Source organism: Lissotriton helveticus, chromosome 10 (assembly GCF_964261635.1).
Source record: "Lissotriton helveticus chromosome 10, aLisHel1.1, whole genome shotgun sequence".
Lineage (NCBI taxonomy): Eukaryota > Metazoa > Chordata > Amphibia > Caudata > Salamandridae > Lissotriton > Lissotriton helveticus.
This window is the reverse complement of record NC_136071.1, coordinates 1148679645-1148699932: the sequence shown is the minus strand read 5'-3', so window position 1 is coordinate 1148699932 and position 20288 is coordinate 1148679645. Positions and strand designations below refer to the sequence as shown.

The window sequence follows — 20288 nt, the reverse complement described above, 5'->3', positions numbered from 1 at the left end:
GCACTTCCTTTGGTTCAGGGCCCCTTAGGAGAATCAGGGACATTTTATGGGAAGGTATCTAAACCAATTATGATCTTTAAGTTGAGATACGAACTAGCATCAGTATGAGTGTGAAGCAAGTTATCTGCCCCCACGAATCAATGCTTCTCTCATGTTGGGCATGTTGAAGACCTTGTACACATCCAAGTCTGACCCAAAAATAGCCTCCATCCTTTTGACGTATTGCTGCTGAGGCAGAGGAAGCAAAGGAGGCACAATTGGTTGTACCTTGAGAATGGTACAGCATGACATAGGATGAACTCTAGTTGATAATGGTTCCAATTCAGGTCCAGAGCTGAAACTGGATCCAGAATCAGAACTGACACAACTGATGGAGGAACGGCTGACTAGTCTATACTACTATTATAAAGAGAGAACACAAACCTTTGAGCCAGGTAAACTACAAAAGTAATGCACCAATCACTACACCCAATACACCATTCGAAAGGGGAGATATAGCAGAAGGACATAGGCTATACATGTCTACACCATATACATTAAAAAAGCAAAAACGCCAAAAGTGTCAAAGTAGTCCCTTGGGGGCGTGGTCGTGTGTAAGAACGTGGCCGTGGGCGTCTCAAACAACAAATGTGGGCGTTTACAGGGCCATGCCTTCACAACACACTTACATTGCACACATAGACCCGAAATGCGCTTTCACAGAATTTATATGCAGACCGAGAGAGGAAATGCACACATAGACCGGAAATGCGCTTTCACGGAATTTATAACGCATAATATGCAGACCGAGAGAGGAAATGGGAAACGGGCACTACAACGAGGCCGTTTCAACGAAAAACCTTAACCACGCATGCATTACAACGCATGCATGGTTACAACAACAGCCTTTCCCACGCATACGTTTACTACGAGGTATGTAGTAAAGGCATGTGTGGTAAAGGGTACAAATAAAAAAGGGGGGTTGGAGGGGGCTTCCCCCCCTAAAAAAAACACTAACCTTTAGACGAGATGTGCAGGCAATCGGCGTCGCAGAGGAAGGAAACGGCCGTTTCTTTTTTCCTACGTATGACGTCACCACGGAAAAAAACGTGGAGAAAGATAAGCGTGAAAATAGCATTCCGTAGTAACGCATGCGTGGTAAAGGCATGCGTTACAACGGAGTTCATTGAAAGAACATACAACCGAGGAAATGCGCTTTCACTAAATTTATAACAAACAGTTGCAAATCCCAAAACATACATCGGAAATGCACTTTCAATCTATTTATGTACACACATACAGCGCGGAATGACAAATGTAGTAAAACACACACATTCCTTGCAGTTACCCAGACAACATTGACGCCTTCGTCCCATTACATTAAAAATCGGGCATGCCTTCCATCCACGAAGACTCTACAATTACGTCACACAGGGGGCAGGGTTAATCAGACAGTACACCAATCACAAGGCAGCAAAAAACACACACACAGGACTTCGGATACAAAATATAACAACTCTTTAACCATTGGCAAACGAGGGGGAGGAAACAGGAAGAAAACAAGCCCACATTTACGAGACATTCCGGACAACAGAATACGCTGAAAGCAATACATACAACAAGCATTTACAATGCAATGGTCTCGCCTTTGCAAAAGTTAGAGCTATTGGCATTGTAAATGACAGAATTTTTATTTATGTGTTGGTTTTAAAAACAGATACATAAATGGCATTGTCATTTACAATGCCAACAGCTTAATCTCTTGCAAATGCCACACACAAACACAGAGAGACACACACACACAGACCCACACACACAGATCCTCCACACACACAGAGCCCCACACACAGAGCCCCACACACACACACAGACACACACCCCCACAGACACACAGAGCCTCACACACAGAGCCACACACAGACCTACACACACAGAGCCACACACACACACACACACACATAGCCCCCCCACACACACAGAGCCACACACAAACACACAGACCCACACACACATAGAGCCCCCCCCACACACACACACACACAGAGCCCCCCACACAAACACAGACCCACACACACACAGAGCCCCCCCAAACATACACACAGCCCCCCCACACACGCACACAGAGCCCCCCCACACAAACACACAGAGCCACACACACAGAGCCACACACAGACCCCCCCACACACAGAACCCCCCCATACACACAGAGTCCCCCACACACACAGAGCCCAACACACACACACACAGAGACACACACACACACAGAGCCACACACACACAGAGCCACACACTAAGAGAGCCACACACACAGAGAGCCCCCCACACACACAGAGCCCCCCCACACTAAGAGAGCCACACACACACAGCCCCACACACACATACACACACACAGAGCCACACACACACAGAGACACACACACAGCCACACACACACAGACACACACATGATCGGGTACAGAGGGCAGGCGACATGACTGTACATCATTCAGGAGACATTCCCTTCCCATGTCAACATGTAACACTATTTTGTCTCCAAGTATGCCCAGCTGCATCTCCCGATCTACTATTAGTCATGTTAATTACGATGTCCACAAACTGCTTTTTGGGGTCATTCTCAAAGAGGTGCTCACATCTCTTCTCCTACCACCAGAGTGCTTTTGGAGAAAAACTAGTGTATGGACCAAGCTTGAGTCTTTGGGCGGAAAAATAGTTACTGAAATTATCGGAACAGAGAAACAATCTGAATGACGTTTTGAGAAGCGTGAAAATCAGTAAACCGTCGTTCAAGCTGCCATTGCTACACAACAATATTGATAAGGTTGCTGTCAAGAGAGGTGTTCTCCTGACAACCAGGGCATTCCCCGGGCAGGTGGCTGGGGGAGAGGGTGTTGCTTACTGTAACTGAAAATTCAAATATTCGCTGAGACAACTCTGCATATAGTAAGAACCCTGAGCATCAGAACCTTACAAAAGGATGATGCTGTAGTTGAAGAAGTCCATCACAACTCTTACCATGAAACACATCTGACAGGGTCGATTTTGAACTGCTAAAAGGTTGGGCAATCCATACCAGGTTACGTGTTTACCCTCGGGGGCGGTTGGCATGGAATACAGGTGATGGGTGACAGGCACTAGGGGAAGCACACAAGACAAGTGAATGGTACACATGGGTTTAGTTTGGATATATAAAGTGACAAAAATGAAACAGTGAAAATCCAGCCTCGACATCCTGTCTTATTACCGGTGTTAGTGTACTTAAGGAGTCCCTCTCCACCTCCGCCATCCTGACATCGTTTGGCACTAAAAACTAGTTGAACTGGGTTAGTTCCAAGGATGGAAAACTTGACTGTTTTCTTTTTGCCACTCAACCAGTCTCACTTCCTTGTTGTCTGGAGTGAGGTTTCCTACACGCTTTTCTGATATAATGAAGGTGACGTGTTCAAGAATCCAATATCTAGAATTGGAGCTATATACACCACCTACAGCATGAATAAACACCAAACCCAACACCATTTAGGAGGGACACTGCGTGTTCTCGTAACCCCCCTCCCCCCAAAAATTGTCTAAATTGTCACCGAGTCACTCTTTCTCCATCCTGAAATTCAAATGCAACCAACAAACACAAGCATTGGCATAGCCAATAGGTATCGCCTTTGGGACCGAATAAGTGTTTAGCCGTGAGGAGCCGGCTATGACCGATAATAATAGATTGGGGGCAGGTGGGGTTGATGTGTTTCTAATGTATTCTGTGCAGGACGGCTTTGATGTGGGTGGGCACGAACTGACAGTCTATGCAGGAAAAGATGGCGGGGGGGGGCTCTCTGTCCTGTGTGCTCGTGAAGTGTACATGTGTGCCCAGGTGTGGACATGTGTGCATGACGCGCTAGCGGTCATGGGCTCAGTTATAACGGATTGTGTGCACGGACAGAGTTTGCTGTTGGTGCACCGGAGGGCTGTTTATCCCGTTGGGGTAATGTGCCTGGGGGTCCTTCATACTGGCGGCGGATGTGGGGTAGGGTTGACAAAGGGGCTGAGAATTGTTTATGTACCGACTGAGTGGCCTCGGTAGGGGGTAGTATCCTGCCCCAGCCATTGAATGAACAGGGAGCTTGCTCTGCGGCAAACGGAACCGCGAGTTAAGGCATGCTACTTGTTACCTCACCTGTGCCCCTCGCTCACAAAGTGCTGTGCCTCCCCTCTGCCCGCTTACAGATGTTCACTTACAGCAGCCGCCGGAGCGGCATCTGTTCTCACTGGGCACTGACTGTGCTGCCACTGGGGCACCTGTGCATCTCACTCCCTGGGGACACGGGTGGTCTGGGGGGGGGGCGAGGGGGGTTGCACAGGTCCCCTCTGTACGCTAATGTGACTCGAACTGGCAGCACTGGCACCGCTGATAGATTATGTTTTTTTTGGGGGGGGGGGCGCGGTGGGGAGCGCTGGTGGTAGGGAGCACTGGGTGGGGGGGGGGATAATCTTAGAGCTATGTGTCACGGTAACCGTAGTGTTCACCCTCACCGTGGGCTTAGTTTGTGGTAATTGAACCTGTACCTTGCATATGGACAGGCCGCCACTTGCAGATCATCAACAGTTTCATGAAGTTTATTTTGTTGTGCTTCACTAAACTGTCGTCCCTGGGTCATCTTCCCTCCTCGGGTTTGCCTTCTGTGTGGCACCAGCTGTTTAGAGCTTCACATCCTTTGTTCCTCACTGGGTGCAGTGCCCACTACTCCATACCAGAGCAGTGGAAGTGAGACAAGAACCACCACTGCTGCCGTGTGGTGCAGTGGGATACAAGGAAGAGGCAAGGCGCACTGAACACTGGGCATTTCCCGTTGGCCTAAAGCCACGGTCTCTGCCGCTTCCCCCTCCTGTATCGGGAATGGGTTGCGGTTACACAATTTAAAACAAGTACGAGATGACGCGCCAGGATGAACGTACAGTCCGGGTGGCTCCCAGGCGGCGAAGCGCGACATAGATGGTGCGGTGCGACTGGTCCTATGCAATATGTAGTATTCCGGTTCGTGTATCACTTGCCGTTCGGCTTTCTTCGGAACTCCTCGCGCACCATAGGCTCTGCGGTCCTTAGGGCTGGCTCGTCACATCTCTAGCCTGGAGTCCGCCACTCATTGAAGAAATGACTTGAACCATGCCACTTTCTGAAACAAGTCAGCCTGGAGCGGAGAACAGCCTAAGAGACGCGGGAGGGCACGAGCGTGATGCCGTGAGCGTGCACGTTGCCATTCCCTGCGGCTCGTGCCAGTGGCGGCGCCTGCAAAGCGGTCTTAGAAGCGCGTTCACAGACCGGTGTCTTCTCGTGCACCGGTCTGTACCACTTGGGAGGCTCAACACAACGACAATAAGGCTCGCTAGCGGCAGCGATTCGCGCTGCAACGCCAGGCGAGCCCTAATAAGTCTCGCTAGCGGCAGCGCTTCGCGCTGCACCGCTAGGCGAGACCTTAAAAAAGGTTTCTACTCCCACTTTAAATAGATGGGTAAATTAAGCAATAACCCAAGCTTACAGGTCAATTGGGAGGAGGTTCCACATAATGTGCAAGCATTCTCTACAAAATGAATATCAATTTATTGGGCTGAAATTAGTGGAGCCTCTTTAAAGGAAATTTGTAGTGCACCAAACTGGTAGGTCCCGGAAACATTTATTAAAGCATTAAAAACTGGACTTCAGTAAGTAAATGGATGAAAATGTTGGTTTTGTAGTATTTAAAACAGCAATGCAGTAATAGTTAGTAGAATACAATATGTTTTTCCTTTTGGCTTCACTTTTCTTGTTGGTGCAAATTTACACTTGGTGCATCCTCAAAATACATAAGGACTGGGATGAGTAAGACGGGTGATGGGTAATAATTACTTACCTGTAATCTTCATTACCCTGAATCATAATTCTACTTGTACCAGACCAATATCCCTCCCTCACTCCCATTTTTTGCACCTACAAGAATAATGAAGATTACTGGTAAGTAATTGTTTTATTTCACAGAGACACCTTGTTTTCAGGCCAGGGTTTTCATTGTAGGAGTTTCAATTTTGTTTGAGTTAAATTAAACAAACTGGACTACAGAGAATGGGGTAATGCGGCAAAAAGAACAGCAATATAGTTATCATGTGTCTACCCGAATTTAGTCTAATGTACGAACAATACATTAGGCTGCTAGTATCAACATGTGACAATGGATGCAAATACAATAAATAAAGGTCTAATGAATTCAGCTGATATAACGTATTCTGGGTACATGGGGTTTGAACTAGAGAATTAATTACAGTTTTAATTTTAATCAACGAATTTCCGGTTGTTTTAAGCTTTTGCAAGTCAGTGCAAATTCTCAACTACTTACTAAAGTCCCATCAAATACTTGTTCTGTCAATGGATAAATACATTTGTCAGTAAGTAACTTTACCCTAAAAACCAAACTCACACACAAACCACCAAGCAAACATGTATTCCTCTTAGAAAATATAAAATACAAAGCAATATGTCCACGGTCATAAGGCAATTAAGTTTTGATCTACACAAAACCATAACCAAACCATAACCAAACCAAAAAGAATAGTAAATCGCTGGGTCGAGTTAAAATGGTTAGCAGCATAGAAAAGGCTTGACAACACACTTAAATAATATAAGAAACAATTGGAAAATACCGACACCTTAAAAAGAAAAGAATGTGCGTGAGAAAAAAGATCCAGAGTTTAAAGTCATGACAGATGTAGTATGTTATGGTGATTGGCCTTAATGTCAATAACCAAAGCCCTCCTTACAGGAACTAAATAAACTTTTTTTTTTGCTCGACTACAAACCACATCTGGAGCTCTTTGCCTGAAAGGAATAGACAGAAAAGAACCCGTCAACTCCCACAAATAAGGATAGATGTTGTCGTGAGATGTTTATTTGCAAATCTACAGTGTTTGAGATGTCAGTGTATTGTGGTATGCTTTTCATGATGATCCATTCTGTGTACAGACTTTAGCAGGTTGAACAGCTAGTAGTTGAGAGCGCGAAGGTGAAAGTTTGAATGATCACGCTTAGACTTTCATAATAATGGTGGTCTGGTGTTCATCATTTATTCGACTGGCACCAAACACGTAGCTTCTACACAATGAAGCAGTACAGTATATGTGAGTGGCGTATGTTTAATAAGAGGTTTATCAGCATACAGCGGATTCGGACAAAGTTAAGGATTAATTGACATGCTCGCCTAAAAAGACGCGATATTCAATAATGCATAGCTGCCAAGGTTTAAGATTGCTACGTGTGACATTTTCATAAATACAGTGTAATTATGAGTGACATTTCAGCGACTATGAGTGACACTTGCTCACAAGCAAAATAAAGCAATGAAGAGGAGGGAAACATTTAAATACCCATTTGAGTAACGAGAAAGTGTAAGTTAATTGCTTCAAAGCATAAGAAATAGTTGTTAAACAACTCATTTATCAGACTGTAGCCAAAATTGTGGAAAATAGATCAAGCAGTCTGGAAGACATTCCTAATTTAATTATTCAGATGAGTGACTCACAGACTCACTCCATTGACGTTGATCACATGAGCTGTAAGCAGGAATGCATTAGAAAGCGGAGAGTGGGAGGCACTCATTTAGGCCAGAGCTAGGTTGATAGCAAAGTCTCACTGACCGGTCTTTTAGAACACTTTCTTTTGAGGAAGGCGACGAGCCAGCTCTGTGGTAAAGATTATGCTCAGTCCTGGTGGCACACACGCTGTGATGCATTTTTGGATTAGGATTTGCACATTTACTGTTATTCCAAAAGAAGGTACTGCCACAGGCCTTTACTTTCACCCACCTCTGCAGTTTAGACCACAGGTGGCAAGTTTTTCCCATGTCATGTTTTACTTTTTCAGCCAGAATACCGTTAAAACCAAATGCATTTTACATTTTTGTGCTTTTAGTTTAGTTCACTTGTAACACTGTAACACAATGATTTGGCTCAAAACTATGTCTGAACATAAATTGCTGTTTTTTTATGGGTTACTAGATATCCGTTTGAGAGTTGGAAATCACACTCACCACAATCTTAGCAGGATGCGAGAAAAACCGTCCAAGAAATGAGCTACTTGTAATAGGAACACAGCGAGGGGCATACATCGGACCCGATGTCCCATGACAAATGTACAGAACATTCCTGCAACCTTTCACGCGTCCCCCAAAGACACTGTAACATGCACATGCCCCGCCAATCTTTGAAAAAACACTTTTAAATAAAAAGGCAGACTCATGGCATATCTTAACGTTTGCATCAATGTACTTGTCATTTTGTAAATCACCATTATCACTTATTTTTGCTTGTTTGTGGTTTAGTCAAATATTAATGCATTGTTTTAATCCATGTGCGCATTCCCACTTAAACCCAAAATGATCAATTAACAGAACGGACTCTTACCTGAAACGCCGTCCCTTTCCGTAAACTGCCCGAAGTGCAATGGTACGAAAATTAAATAGAAGAGGGAGGAAAAATAAACTGTGCCCATTGTCGTTTTGTGATTCAGCCCAGTTATGAGAGTTTCTTTGCAAGAGGCGTGCCTAGGAAGAGACGCGGAGGACAGGAGCGTGACGCCGTGAGCGTGCACGTTGGTCCCTGCGGCTCGCGCGTTCACAGACCGGTGTCTGCTCGTGCACCGGCCTGTACCACTTAGGAGGCCTTCGCAACGACAATAAGGCTCGCCAGCGGCAGCGCGCTTCGCGCTGCAACGCAGGCGAGCCCTAAAAAACGCATTTGTCTCATTACATTAAAAAGCGGCCGTGACTTCCATCGAAGATGACTCCAAAATGACGTCACACAGGTGGCAGGGTTATTCAGACAGTACACCAATCACAACGCGGAAATAAAAATACACACACGACTTCTCAGAAAAAAAATAAGAACTCTTTAACCATTGCCCAACGGCGTGATAAGGGGAGGAAACACGAAGAAAGCAAGCTGACATTTCTTCACGGTCGAAACGCAAACAAGTGCACATTGAACAGTCTTTCCTCCCACATTCCTGACAACATTAAACGCTGAAAGCAATACATACGAACAAAAAAAATAACCCAACTGGCCCTGATCACTCGAACAGTGCCACGACTTGCACACACAATTGACAAACAGGAAAGGAAAGTTTATTAAAGGAATACAAAAAGGAAAACAATAGACTTGAAAATAAAAGCTGATTCATTGAACAGGTCACACAACACTTTCCTCCCATCTTGCGGACAACATCAAACGATACTAGCAATACAGAACTATTACAAAAATAACACAACTGCCCAAAAACACTTGAACAGTGCCAAGGGTTGCCCACACAATTCAACAAAGGAAACGGAAACTTTATTTAAGGCATAAAAAACGTAAAACAAAGAAAGAGACTTCCCAAAAAAACGTTCATCAGAAAACAGGTCACATTTTTCCATTTTGAAACTGTGGCACTACTCACAGCCATCCATCCTTTTTAAAGGGATAGAAATACGGAAAAAGAAAAATACACTTTCAGCAACATAACAATTCAAGTCTGTGTTACCACTACAATAGTCACACTACTTGCAAGCACAATAACAACAAAAACACAATCTATACTACTATTATAAAGAGAGAACTGTGTCCTTTGAGCCAGGTAAATTCGAAAAGTACACCACCAATCCAAACACCCAAGACATCTTTGAAAACGTCACGGCAAGCAGAAGGACATAGGCTATATAAAAATAAAAAATATACGTTCTTTAAAAAATTTACGAATAAAAAAAAAGTAGTCCCTTGGAAGTAGCGCCGGCACGTGCGTAATGACATCGGGAGCGCGGGGAGGAGCGGCGTTCAGGAGCAAGAGGAAGAGCAGCCGACATGAGTGCGGGGAGGAGCTGCGCACAGGCGGGGAGGAGCGGCGAGCGGACAAGCGGTCAGGAGCGGCGAGAAGCGGAGGAGCAGTGGAGCGGTAAACTCAGCAGCACGGGGAGGAGCGGCGGATGAGGTAAGTGAAGCAGCCGCGGGTGCGCACCAAGGGACGGGCGGGGGCCATGAACACTAAGTGCTCAAAAGCATTTTCCTCAAAGTCGGGACGTCGGGGGAAATAAAGCGTGGGCAGAAGCGGCCAGGACCTACGACGGGCGGGGGCCATGAACACTGAGTGCTCAGAATGCCTTTTCCACAAAGTCGGGACGTCGGGGGAAACAAAGCGTGGGCAGAAGCGGCCAGGACCTACGACGGGCGGGGGCCATGAACACTGAGTGCTCAGAAAGCCTTTTCCACAAAGTCGGGACGTCGGGGAAAACAAAGCGTGGGCAGAAGCGGACAGGACCAACAAAACGGCTGCTCTGCTGCGCCTCTCCTGCTGCGATGCTGCCCCCAGCCCCTTCTGCCCCGGGCAACGCCGGGGCGGGCTGCTAGTTGTGTGATATAGTGGTAGACACATGGCAGGCACCAGGGATAAGATACAAAAAACTTTTAATAAAGGGGTCCAAGGGAAATGCCCAACCTACAATACGTAACTACACAATGAAAACTACTGGTCTATTGAAAAGGGGAGGCAGTATAAGGCAAAAACACACCAGGGATAGACTACTAAGAAGGGGGACTCCTGACACAATAAGGGCAGGTTTACAGGGGAACAAGGAGAGCACCGAAAGCAATAAGGTAACCTGCCCCTTCCTGATTCAGTCAGCCCTGAAGATATTCACAGGGTGAAGAAACTGCAGTTAGTAGTGCCCATCAGGATGGTCTACCCAGAAATATGCTAATAAAAGAGGAAACAGAAGGATAACACGATGGGTAAGATTAAAAAGCTGGATAGAAGGAAATGAAATAGCAAAGTCAGGAAAGTGTTTATGTGATCTAAAATATAAGAGAAGAAGAAAGCGAAAATAAGACAGTATCTGATAATAATAGCTGCTGGAGCTCACCTGTATAAATATATTCCAGATTCTTTCTTCTGTAAACTGTTGCTGTTTCTCCTTTAGAGAATTAAAGTGCTCTCCCAAAGGTGCCCCCTCGATGAGCTCCATGACTATGTACAGTCTATCATCTGTAGGGTTACAAGAAAATACCCATGTCATGTTAGATTTGTACACGCCTTCTGCCCATACATTTTGTTTGCCTTTTTCAATGAAAACATACTTTCCTATGGTTCTAATATTGTCCTGCTAGATCAGCATGTTCTTCTGCTGAATGTAAACTGATGCATTGCTGCTGTGATAAACTCTTTTTCATTTTCTTTTGGAGCACAGAAATTAACTTATTTCAGTGGATATTTATCCAACGAAAGGAAAACATAACTAGATAACTATTAATGTGACAACTACATTTACTTGACTCTTATTTAGGTGAACATACACAAAGACCAAAACCTCCCTATATTTTGTGAAGATAAAGCATGAAATACCAGTCAGAAAGAGAAAGAAGACAATATCAGATGAATGATTCAAGTGTTCCCATGACAGGTGACTATGTCAGGCATGGAAAACAGCCAACACCTAATCGATCTATCCCTGTTTAGCTACTGTTTAGATCTCAAACCTTAACCTGGAAATGCTTAAAGAGCCTCCTTTTGCTCTGTTTTCAACTCTCTTCTGCCAGAAAAGTTGTTGCACTGTGTCTGTTCAAGAAACAAATAATCATGTTGAAAGTAATGATATATTTTATTTCACCATAGGATAAAGACTGGAAGGAATGGGAAAATACATTTATTTGCAATAAAGCAACATTAAAGTGTTGCTTTAACATCCACCAGAAGGGTCAGCAACATTCAAATTTTCCTATTAGGCTCTCCTTATATTGCTTGTCATGAGGTTGAAGGTAGTAGTCCTCGTTGGCTTCAATGACTGAAATCTTCCTTCAAAAGCCTGACACAGTAGGTGGCAATGGAGGAAGTGTATAACAGTACCCAGAATATTTTGAGTGGACAGTGTTTTCGTGTCCATCAAAATGATGACCATCACAACCTGAGAGAAAACTACCAAGGTGTAGAGGTCATTTGTGTTTTGTTTTTCTAAAACAAACTCACACTTTAGGAGTCTTTTTCTGAAAATGTAAAACTTTGAAAAAGTTTGGACAGTGGCCATCGAAACCATTGGCAGCCATCAACAACATGTTTTGAACTTTGAAAGGAACCGCTGGACCGGCAGTCATCTCTAAAAATGACCAATAGTGATCATTCGGGATGGCGGACGAAATACCATCTGTCAAAAGCTAGATAAGGTCCTCAATCAAAGTTCATTCCATAACTTTATAGTCAATTTGTAAGGTTTTTACTCAGGACATATCCATGATCAACTTCTCCCTGGCTACCGATGGATGTGTTCTTAGAACACCACTGAGTGTATATTAATGGGAGATTTAGTTGAGAGGCCCTGCGCTACATCACGCTTCTCTTGCTGCCCATGTTTTAGTGTAAGTTTCAAAAGTGTGGGGCTTTCAGATGTACTAAACCGAAGGAGTAAGCACATTTCTTAACTATCCAGAATTCAAAGAAAAAGTTGCATACCTTCGGAAACAATATTTCAGATAGATACTTTGTCTTCCCGTGAATATCCAATAGACGCCAGTCTGGTTTTGGAAAACTCTTCCCCATCAACAGCTCTCCACTATCATTAGGAGGTGGCTCACAACTCCTGATGCAGTTCTGTCCGCCTAGGATGTGACAACACCACCTAGGATGTGACATACTGTATCAATTCCTTGTATTTCATTCCACACCCAGGCAAGGTGTGAATAGAGGAACCAGTAGAGCTTATTGGAAGCGAACAATAAGAGCATAAATCTCTCTATATGCCCTGTGCTATTATTAAGATGGTATTCTTTCATAAGTGGAACAGGGAGGCCAGTTAGGAATCTGCAGGAAGATAATATACTCATCAGAAATATTATCAAAAGAAAGCTAATTTCCTTCTGATGGATACTTCTACTCTCAAATACCTAACTTGAATGAGCCCCACAGCAATACCTTCTGTGGGAGTAGGAGTAAGAAGCGCAGATTGATCAAGGAAGTCATGTTACAGAGCCTTTGCAAAGTATAGTTACTCTGCACCTGAGTTATCACACGTAATGTTTGGCAAAGGTATGCAGGGAAGACCAGGTGGCCGCCAAGTAAACATTACAGAACATCAATGATATCTACAGTAGAAGTTGCAATGGTCATCATAGACTATGCACGTATGACAGTCAGACTCGAAGTCTATGACCAACTCATCATCCACTTGGTGTTATGTATTTTACGGCCAATATAATAGGCAACAGCCTTGGGTACAGTCTGTGAAATCACTCCTCTTCTGTGGTAGGGCAAGTAGGGGAAAAGAAAGTTGGTAGGCCTATAAACAGTTGAACGTGAAAGTCAGACACAACTCTTGGCAAATATGGAGAATCAGCTGATCTAGATAGAAAACAGTGAAGGTGGCCAGACCGATGGGGCTTCTAATTCATCAATCCTATGGCCAAACAGACTGCTGTAAAAATATCCATTGTAAGAGTAAAGGGCAAACTGAACAACTTTGCATGACTTGAAACTAGAATGGCACAATAAAGTTTAACACTACGTTTAAATACCACTACTGAACAATGAATGGCAAGGGATGGAAATAAGTAGAACAGGCTTTTTTTTAATTGTGCCACTAAGGCACACCTGAATATAAAAGGGTGACTAGAAAGACAAAGACAAACAGACAGAATAGACAGAAACACCTTGAAGGTACCAACTGCAGTCTTTGTTGAGCAAAGGAGAGTGGAAAACCTCAGAAAGGCATCTGCTGAAAGGATTTACACCTGTGGATTTGCACCAAGGAATACATTGAAACAGCAGCCTGCATAGACCAAATTGGAAGCAGGTTTTCAAGAGCCAAGATGACATCTACTACATCTGGTGGCAGGCGAAAGGCATCTAATTGGCACTGCTAAATCTCACATGTGTCCTAGCTCAAGAAGGAGGCACCTGTAACAATGGTGTGGTGGCCTACAACTAAAGAGGACTGAAGGGTTTGAAAGGACAACCAACTGTGAGCAACGTAGATGCACATCCACCAATGGAGGTCTGAGAGATATGAGCCAAGAAACTCTGATGCTTGGGCTACACGGAGCCGGGACTGCAATCGGATTTAAAAACTTTAGAATCATATCTTGAGTGTGCGAGATTGCCTGAAGCAAAGCAAGACTATTGTACAGATTCAATAAATCTCAGCCTCTGAGCAGGGATGAGGTCAGACTTCTGAAGATTGATAAAGAAGCCCATGAGGTGAAGAAGATTCATATTGGAGTGCAGAGAGTATTTGACCAATGCAAAAACAACAGTTGATGGACAGAATGCAGAACACGGTCATACATTCACCCCAGTCCAGAGATCTGGGCCTAAATTCAACGTTTTTTTGCTGCACTCCACCCCACCCCAGTTCAGACATGGTCATATGTCAACAACTGAGGTTCTAGGAAGCATTAGTGTGTTATGTTTTCTGTTCTGGTAAGCGCTTAGAGACCGGTGGTGATAGGCGCTATATAAATACTCCCTAACATATGCAAATCAGCCTTGGCCCTGTGCCTCATGGGAACAGTCCAGCCCGAACTGCCAAGCCATGTCTTTCCTGGACCGGAATCAAGCATCCTAGGACCGGTTTCTGGCTATCAGCCGTCTTCAGCCAGGATAGCTTGACTCCAGTGGTGTGGAGAGCATGGGACTCACGTCTGAGCATACCCATCCCACTCAGGGTGACAAATGCAAAAACAGCAGTTGAATGACAGAATGCAGAACAATGTCATACATTCACCCCAGTACAGGGATCTGGGCCTAAATCCATTATTTTTTCGCACTCCACACCACCCCAGTCCAGACATGGCCATATGCAAATCAGCCTTGACCCTGTGCCCACCACCCCCTTTTGTACCAGAGAGTATTTGACCAGCACAGAAGACCCCCCCTTTCCCCTTCCCCTTCGGCCATTCATCCACATATGAAAATACATCGCCCCTGACTATGACTGAAACAGCCACCAAAGCCAGCACTTTGGTGAAGACTGACAGAGCTGCCATAAGTACAAATGGAAGTACATTGAATCGAATTGAATGCGCTGAAGTTTAAAGTAATGTACTACAGAACCTACAACAATGGTTTGGCAGATGGAAGTAGTCGGCCTGGATAACAGATAATCCCTCCAATTCTGCACTTTAAGGGTTAGTGGGATCTGACTAAAGGCAACATCTTTAGCTTGACCTGCTGAACAAAGTCACATAAGAAACTGAGTGGGTCTTGGGAGGAGTAAAATCACATGCACCTTTCTTTTCGAGACCACTAACTTTAAAGCCCCTTACAGCAACAGCATGAGGACTTCCACCTCCAGAATAGATACATGCTCCGGAGAGCACTACCCAGCAGAAGGAGGTGGTATGGAGTCAAGCTGAAAGATGTAACCCTTGTAGATAAGGAGCATCCAGCGATCCCTTAGGATCATGTCCCAGTTAGTGTTAAAATGAGAAACCCTCCCCACTACCAGAAGCTGGTGGGGGAGAAAGGAGACCTCAAAGGCGTTTTGAAGCCACAGATCCAGTTTAAAGTAGGGGAGACTCAAGAAGCTGCTGCAGCTGTTAGTGTCCCTTTGGTCCATCGTTCCTATAACAGAACCAATGAAACTGCAGTGCGGTCTGCATCAGCTGAGAATGTTACACTTGCGCTGAAGGTTAGCCCAGAGAGAAGCCCCAGAAACAACTGTATTGTTGGTGGCACTGTTTTGCCAGGGATGCAAGACCCAATAAATGTGCTGTGGCACAACTCTTCTTGAATTGTTCCAGTGAGAATATGGCTTTCTCTCTGAACAATCTCATGTTATCAAAAGGCATGTCCATTGGGGATGCCTGGACATTTCCAGAGGAACCCGTGGAATGCATCCAGACATGCCTCCGGAGAGTGACCACCGCAGCCATGGATCGAGCTATCTTGTCAACTAAAACCAGGCCACATTTTTTAATCTGTTTGGTAGCATAAACTGTCTCTCACCAGATTCGTGAAGAAGGATTCTTTGCGTGGTTAGGAAGGCTTACTACAGCAATCCTTGTCCATTCTCACAAGGCGTGGTTATGCTGTCCAAGAACATATGTGGCATTGACATCACATAGGGTTAGTATGCTGGATGCAATATTGTTTTTGTACAATTAAGCCATTTGTACTCATGGCAGCAAAGGCCAGTGGGAAAAGCACTAGGGGCTTAGCATAGCAGACAATGCCTAAACTATCAAGCTCTTTAGAAAAGGGCGTATTGAAAAGAAGTTGGACTTGGATCGCATGGCCCTTCGATTTTATGTGATCTACCTGTAAACTGCTGGACCCAATAAGGGTTTACGGCTGGCAGCCATTGCTAGTTGCAGTAAGACTTTGTTAAATGTTTGCGATCAGTTCCGGTGCCACCAAAGATGGTTGCAGAATTTCCTTTAGGATGCTGCTCTTAAGCCGTGCAGTTGTAAGGTGGTGCCACGGTTGTCTTGAATCGATCTGCTTGAGCTGAGTTCCAGTATAAGGAGATAATGAAGAGGAGGGTATCAGCCTCTGAATCATCTTCCTTTGTACACCTGCAGACTTGATTAGACATGTACGGTCATCTCAATTCAATTTCTTCCATTTGGGCGAATGTTTGTGCTCTAGGAAGAGGATCTGTCATGGTTTGGTCCTTGACAGCAGCTACACTTTTTCTCTTTCTACTCAAATAATTTGTGCCTTCTTTGAGGGCTGAGATGGCAGAAGAGAACTTCTATAAGGGTGGTGGAGACCATGTCCGAATCAGCATCAAGGGCACCTGGGCTAGTGTCTTAACAGACAAAGGCTTCATAGGAAGCAGCACTAAGGGCAGATCCTGTGGAATCAGGTGCCATTAAGGTTGGAGTTTGAGCTGCCAAAATCACCAGACCCACAGGAACAGGTCCAACATTGGGGGGTAGCTGAGAAGGATATGGGGTAGTCCTTACGATATTGAAACATACTTCCAAAATGCTTAATTCTGAAATTAATTGTCAGATGGAGAAGTAAACTCAGTTTAAGTTTTTGAGAACAGTGGTCCACTCCAGAGAGGAGAAGGAAGAAATGGAAGGAAGAAATGGTGTCAGGTAAAAGTATTGCTGAGTCTCAAAACAATTCCTGAGCAGGACGCTTTCCTCAAGGAAGAACAGGAATTCTCCTTCCAATGGCACTTTTGTGTTTTTTGGCATAAGATCGCTTGGGAGACTTCTCCTTGTGATGAGGCTTACCTGAAGGAGGGGCGAGAGACTGTTTAGAGATAACCTTACAGGCTTGAAGCGAAGAACAACTTGACCTCTTGCTCTCTCATGGTGTTCTAGTGCATGGGGGTACAGAAATCTCAGCCCGACGGCTCATGATGAGGTATTATACACCACATCCGGATGTCACAGGGATCTGACAAAGACATACTCTATCAACAACATCAACAAGTTGGGAACTCCAAAAGCTTACGCGGTAACATTTGACCTAGTCGTGGTCACAAATCGTGGGACTCTTTTCAGTTGACATCGACGAAACACTCCAGGCTTGTATCAGTAAAGTGAAGAAAGACAGGACCCTACAACAGTACACCAAATTGTGCCTTATGTAGGTTGGTTTCATCACATACTGGGTAGGTACAGCCATGACTGGAGTTGTGAGGTGCTATCTGGCTGCACTATTGAACTATTTCTGCAGAAACAATTCTGGATCCAGCCTGATGCTTGGAAGATATTTATACGGTGAGGAACCTGCTGGAAGAAGTATCCATCAGAATGTTTGAGAGTCTACATAGATTTCTTTTGTATTCCCACCATCGTCGTCGTAGAGGTTATAACTGATGGGAGAGCATGTCTTAGAATGAAGCTTTTGGAAAATGTGGAATGGTAGAGACAATGGAAAAAATACCCTTTCTAGTGCAGCAATCAATTACAATGTTTACATTTACTGTTACTGCCAGGTGGAGAGAGTGGAACGCTAAACAGAATGGGAACCCTACAGATACTAGGGTACAGTCCTTAATATCTTTATATTTACAGTAATATACAAGAAAACATGAGGTCAATGCAGACACATTTAAGAACTCATGACAAACTAAGGATTACATTCAGATCACTGAACAAAAAGGAATTTGTACAGGAATCATAATTCCAAATTGTGTGATCATGATTACACCCATTTTATATTCCCTTGGCATATATCAGTAGTTAAAAACCTGTATTTCCTTGTCATGCCAATCTATTAAAGGAATGCAAGAATGTATCCCCTATGTCAATCAGTAGCCTAATAAACCTGCAAATGTGGGCCAGAGTTGCACATTTGACTTAGGAGAAAAGAGATAAAGGGTAGAAAATGGAGAAACCCTGATAACTATAAAAGAGATGTCAGCACAATTAGTCATAATGGAGACTGATAATCATAACAAGCACTCGTATCACTCATCTTCCTGGAAACGAGGAAGAGCCTAGCCCCAGGATTTGGCAGCCACAAGATGTGGACTCCAGGCAGAGACTAGACAACATTTCTGTATAAACAGGAAGGTGCATCAGTGATAAGTGTAGACAGATGAAGAACTTTAATATGAAGGGAACAAGAGGGAAAGACAAAAACAGCAAAAGTACTATCGAGGGGAATACTGAGTGCAGATAGGAGAGCACTAAAATAACCCACATGCTCAGTTGCCATGCAGAGAAGTGCAGTCATCCACTCCTAATCGGAAAAGGAGGTGAACCCATGCCAGGCGCCTTCTTGGAATGCTTTATCTCAGTCTCATACAGAGGTGGTGACATTTTTGTTTGGTGATGAAAGCTGCCTTTTGAACCTATCATGTTGTCCATGTCCTCCCAACTGTCATAAGTCCTCTAGACGCCACCACCATCAACTTCCACACCCCTGCCCACGTCAATTTTAGTACCTACCCCACCAACCAATGTCATCGCATTCTATTGTGTTTATTATTTTGTCTGGGTGTGGTATTAGAGTAAGATTTCAGGAGAATCTTGAAGTTCTTTCGGCTGCACCTAGCCATGATTCAAATTTACCACTGAGGGGGTCTTCTGATCCATCTTATTATTATCATTACCATTTACAGACTTCAAAGTAGTACTCTTTAATACTGAAAAAACTCATTTATAGGAAAAATGCTGTAATTTTACTTCACAGCAGTAAATGTTGTTATTATACAAATTTAAACTTACTTTCTAGGAAGGTTCTATAATAGCGCACAACATTTGGATGATAAAGCTGCAAAGACAAAATAAATAGACATTTTTAAAAGGCAATCCATTAGAATGGGTGTTCCAAAATTCAAATATACTAACAAGCATAAACATGTCATTGGTTTACAGATTTATTTTCTTGGTCAGTTAGGCTGAAATATAATGAATACGTGTAAATACATAATTTATGCACAGAACCCAATGTGAAGGAAGCTGATGATTTCCCCATTTCTTCATGGTGTGAAACTTAGCTTAAGAAGCACAGTTCAATATTTTCACATTTAATAATGGTTGAGCAACTGCATGCAAAATTCATTCCACCCTACTGGCTACACTGCCAGCATCGACTTCACTTCTATTATTAAATCAAAGAAGGTTCATTTTGACTTAAGTATTACATATTTGTCCCCAATATCTTTTGCCTTACTTTCCTGATAGTATGTTTTACAGATATTTTAAAATGTTTTTGATTTCACTTGATCTGTTTTAAATGCAGAAAGGCGCTATTTAATTGTTTCTCAGTACAGATCTTTGAACTTTGCAGTGTATGAAAGTTCTGTTTTGAAATCTACTGCACCCTTTGAGTTTGGGCTCCCCAGTAAAGGCGGATAAAACTCCCCGCAACCTCACTAAACACTCTAATAATATACAGCCTTCCAGCCACAACATCGGGTTTTAGTTAGACCAGTGGCGGCCGACACAGAAAAATACCGGCGGGCGGGTTAAGGGGGTACAGGGGTGGGGAGAAGAGGCCAGCAGGGCTGCGTGGGGAGCTCGCGGCAGTGTAGGTTAGTGATAAAAAAAAAACACTTACTTGGTGCTGCCGGCTGCCTTGCGCTCCTTTGCTGCAGTTCCTGGTCAGCATCATAACTCCCATCCAATCCCAGCACTGCTCTCAAGCATGAGAGCAACGTGGGGATTGGCCTGAGCGGGCTGAAAAGACGCTTGTTCTGGCACAGGTAGTCTGTGCAGTTTCTCCATACCGGCTGTTCAATACAATGCATGTCAGTTTGGCCGGCCTGAGACGGCCTGACAGACTGACATGCATGCTTACAAGGTCACATACCACTCCTACCCCTCCCCCTCCCATGGCCGGCGTGGCATCTCCATGCACAAGCTGGCTCAGAGCC

The 20288-nt window shown here is 44.2% G+C and overlaps 1 protein-coding gene across 3 annotated transcripts in view; it reads right to left on the bottom strand.

Moving 5' to 3' along the window:
- NEK10 (NIMA related kinase 10) overlaps nt 1-20288 on the bottom strand; it is a 1104115-nt gene that overhangs the window by 630106 nt on the left and 453721 nt on the right. For all 3 annotated transcript variants that reach the window (XR_013601712.1, XM_078663960.1, XM_078663961.1), the window contains exons 20-21: nt 19138-19183; nt 10881-11002 (exon numbers count right to left, since the gene is read on the bottom strand). Coding sequence is in view for 2 of the 3 variants with exons in the window: in XM_078663960.1 (XP_078520086.1) it covers nt 10881-11002; nt 19138-19183 (168 nt within the window). In the remaining variant the exon portion in view is untranslated. The remainder of the gene's footprint in view (nt 1-10880; nt 11003-19137; nt 19184-20288) is intronic.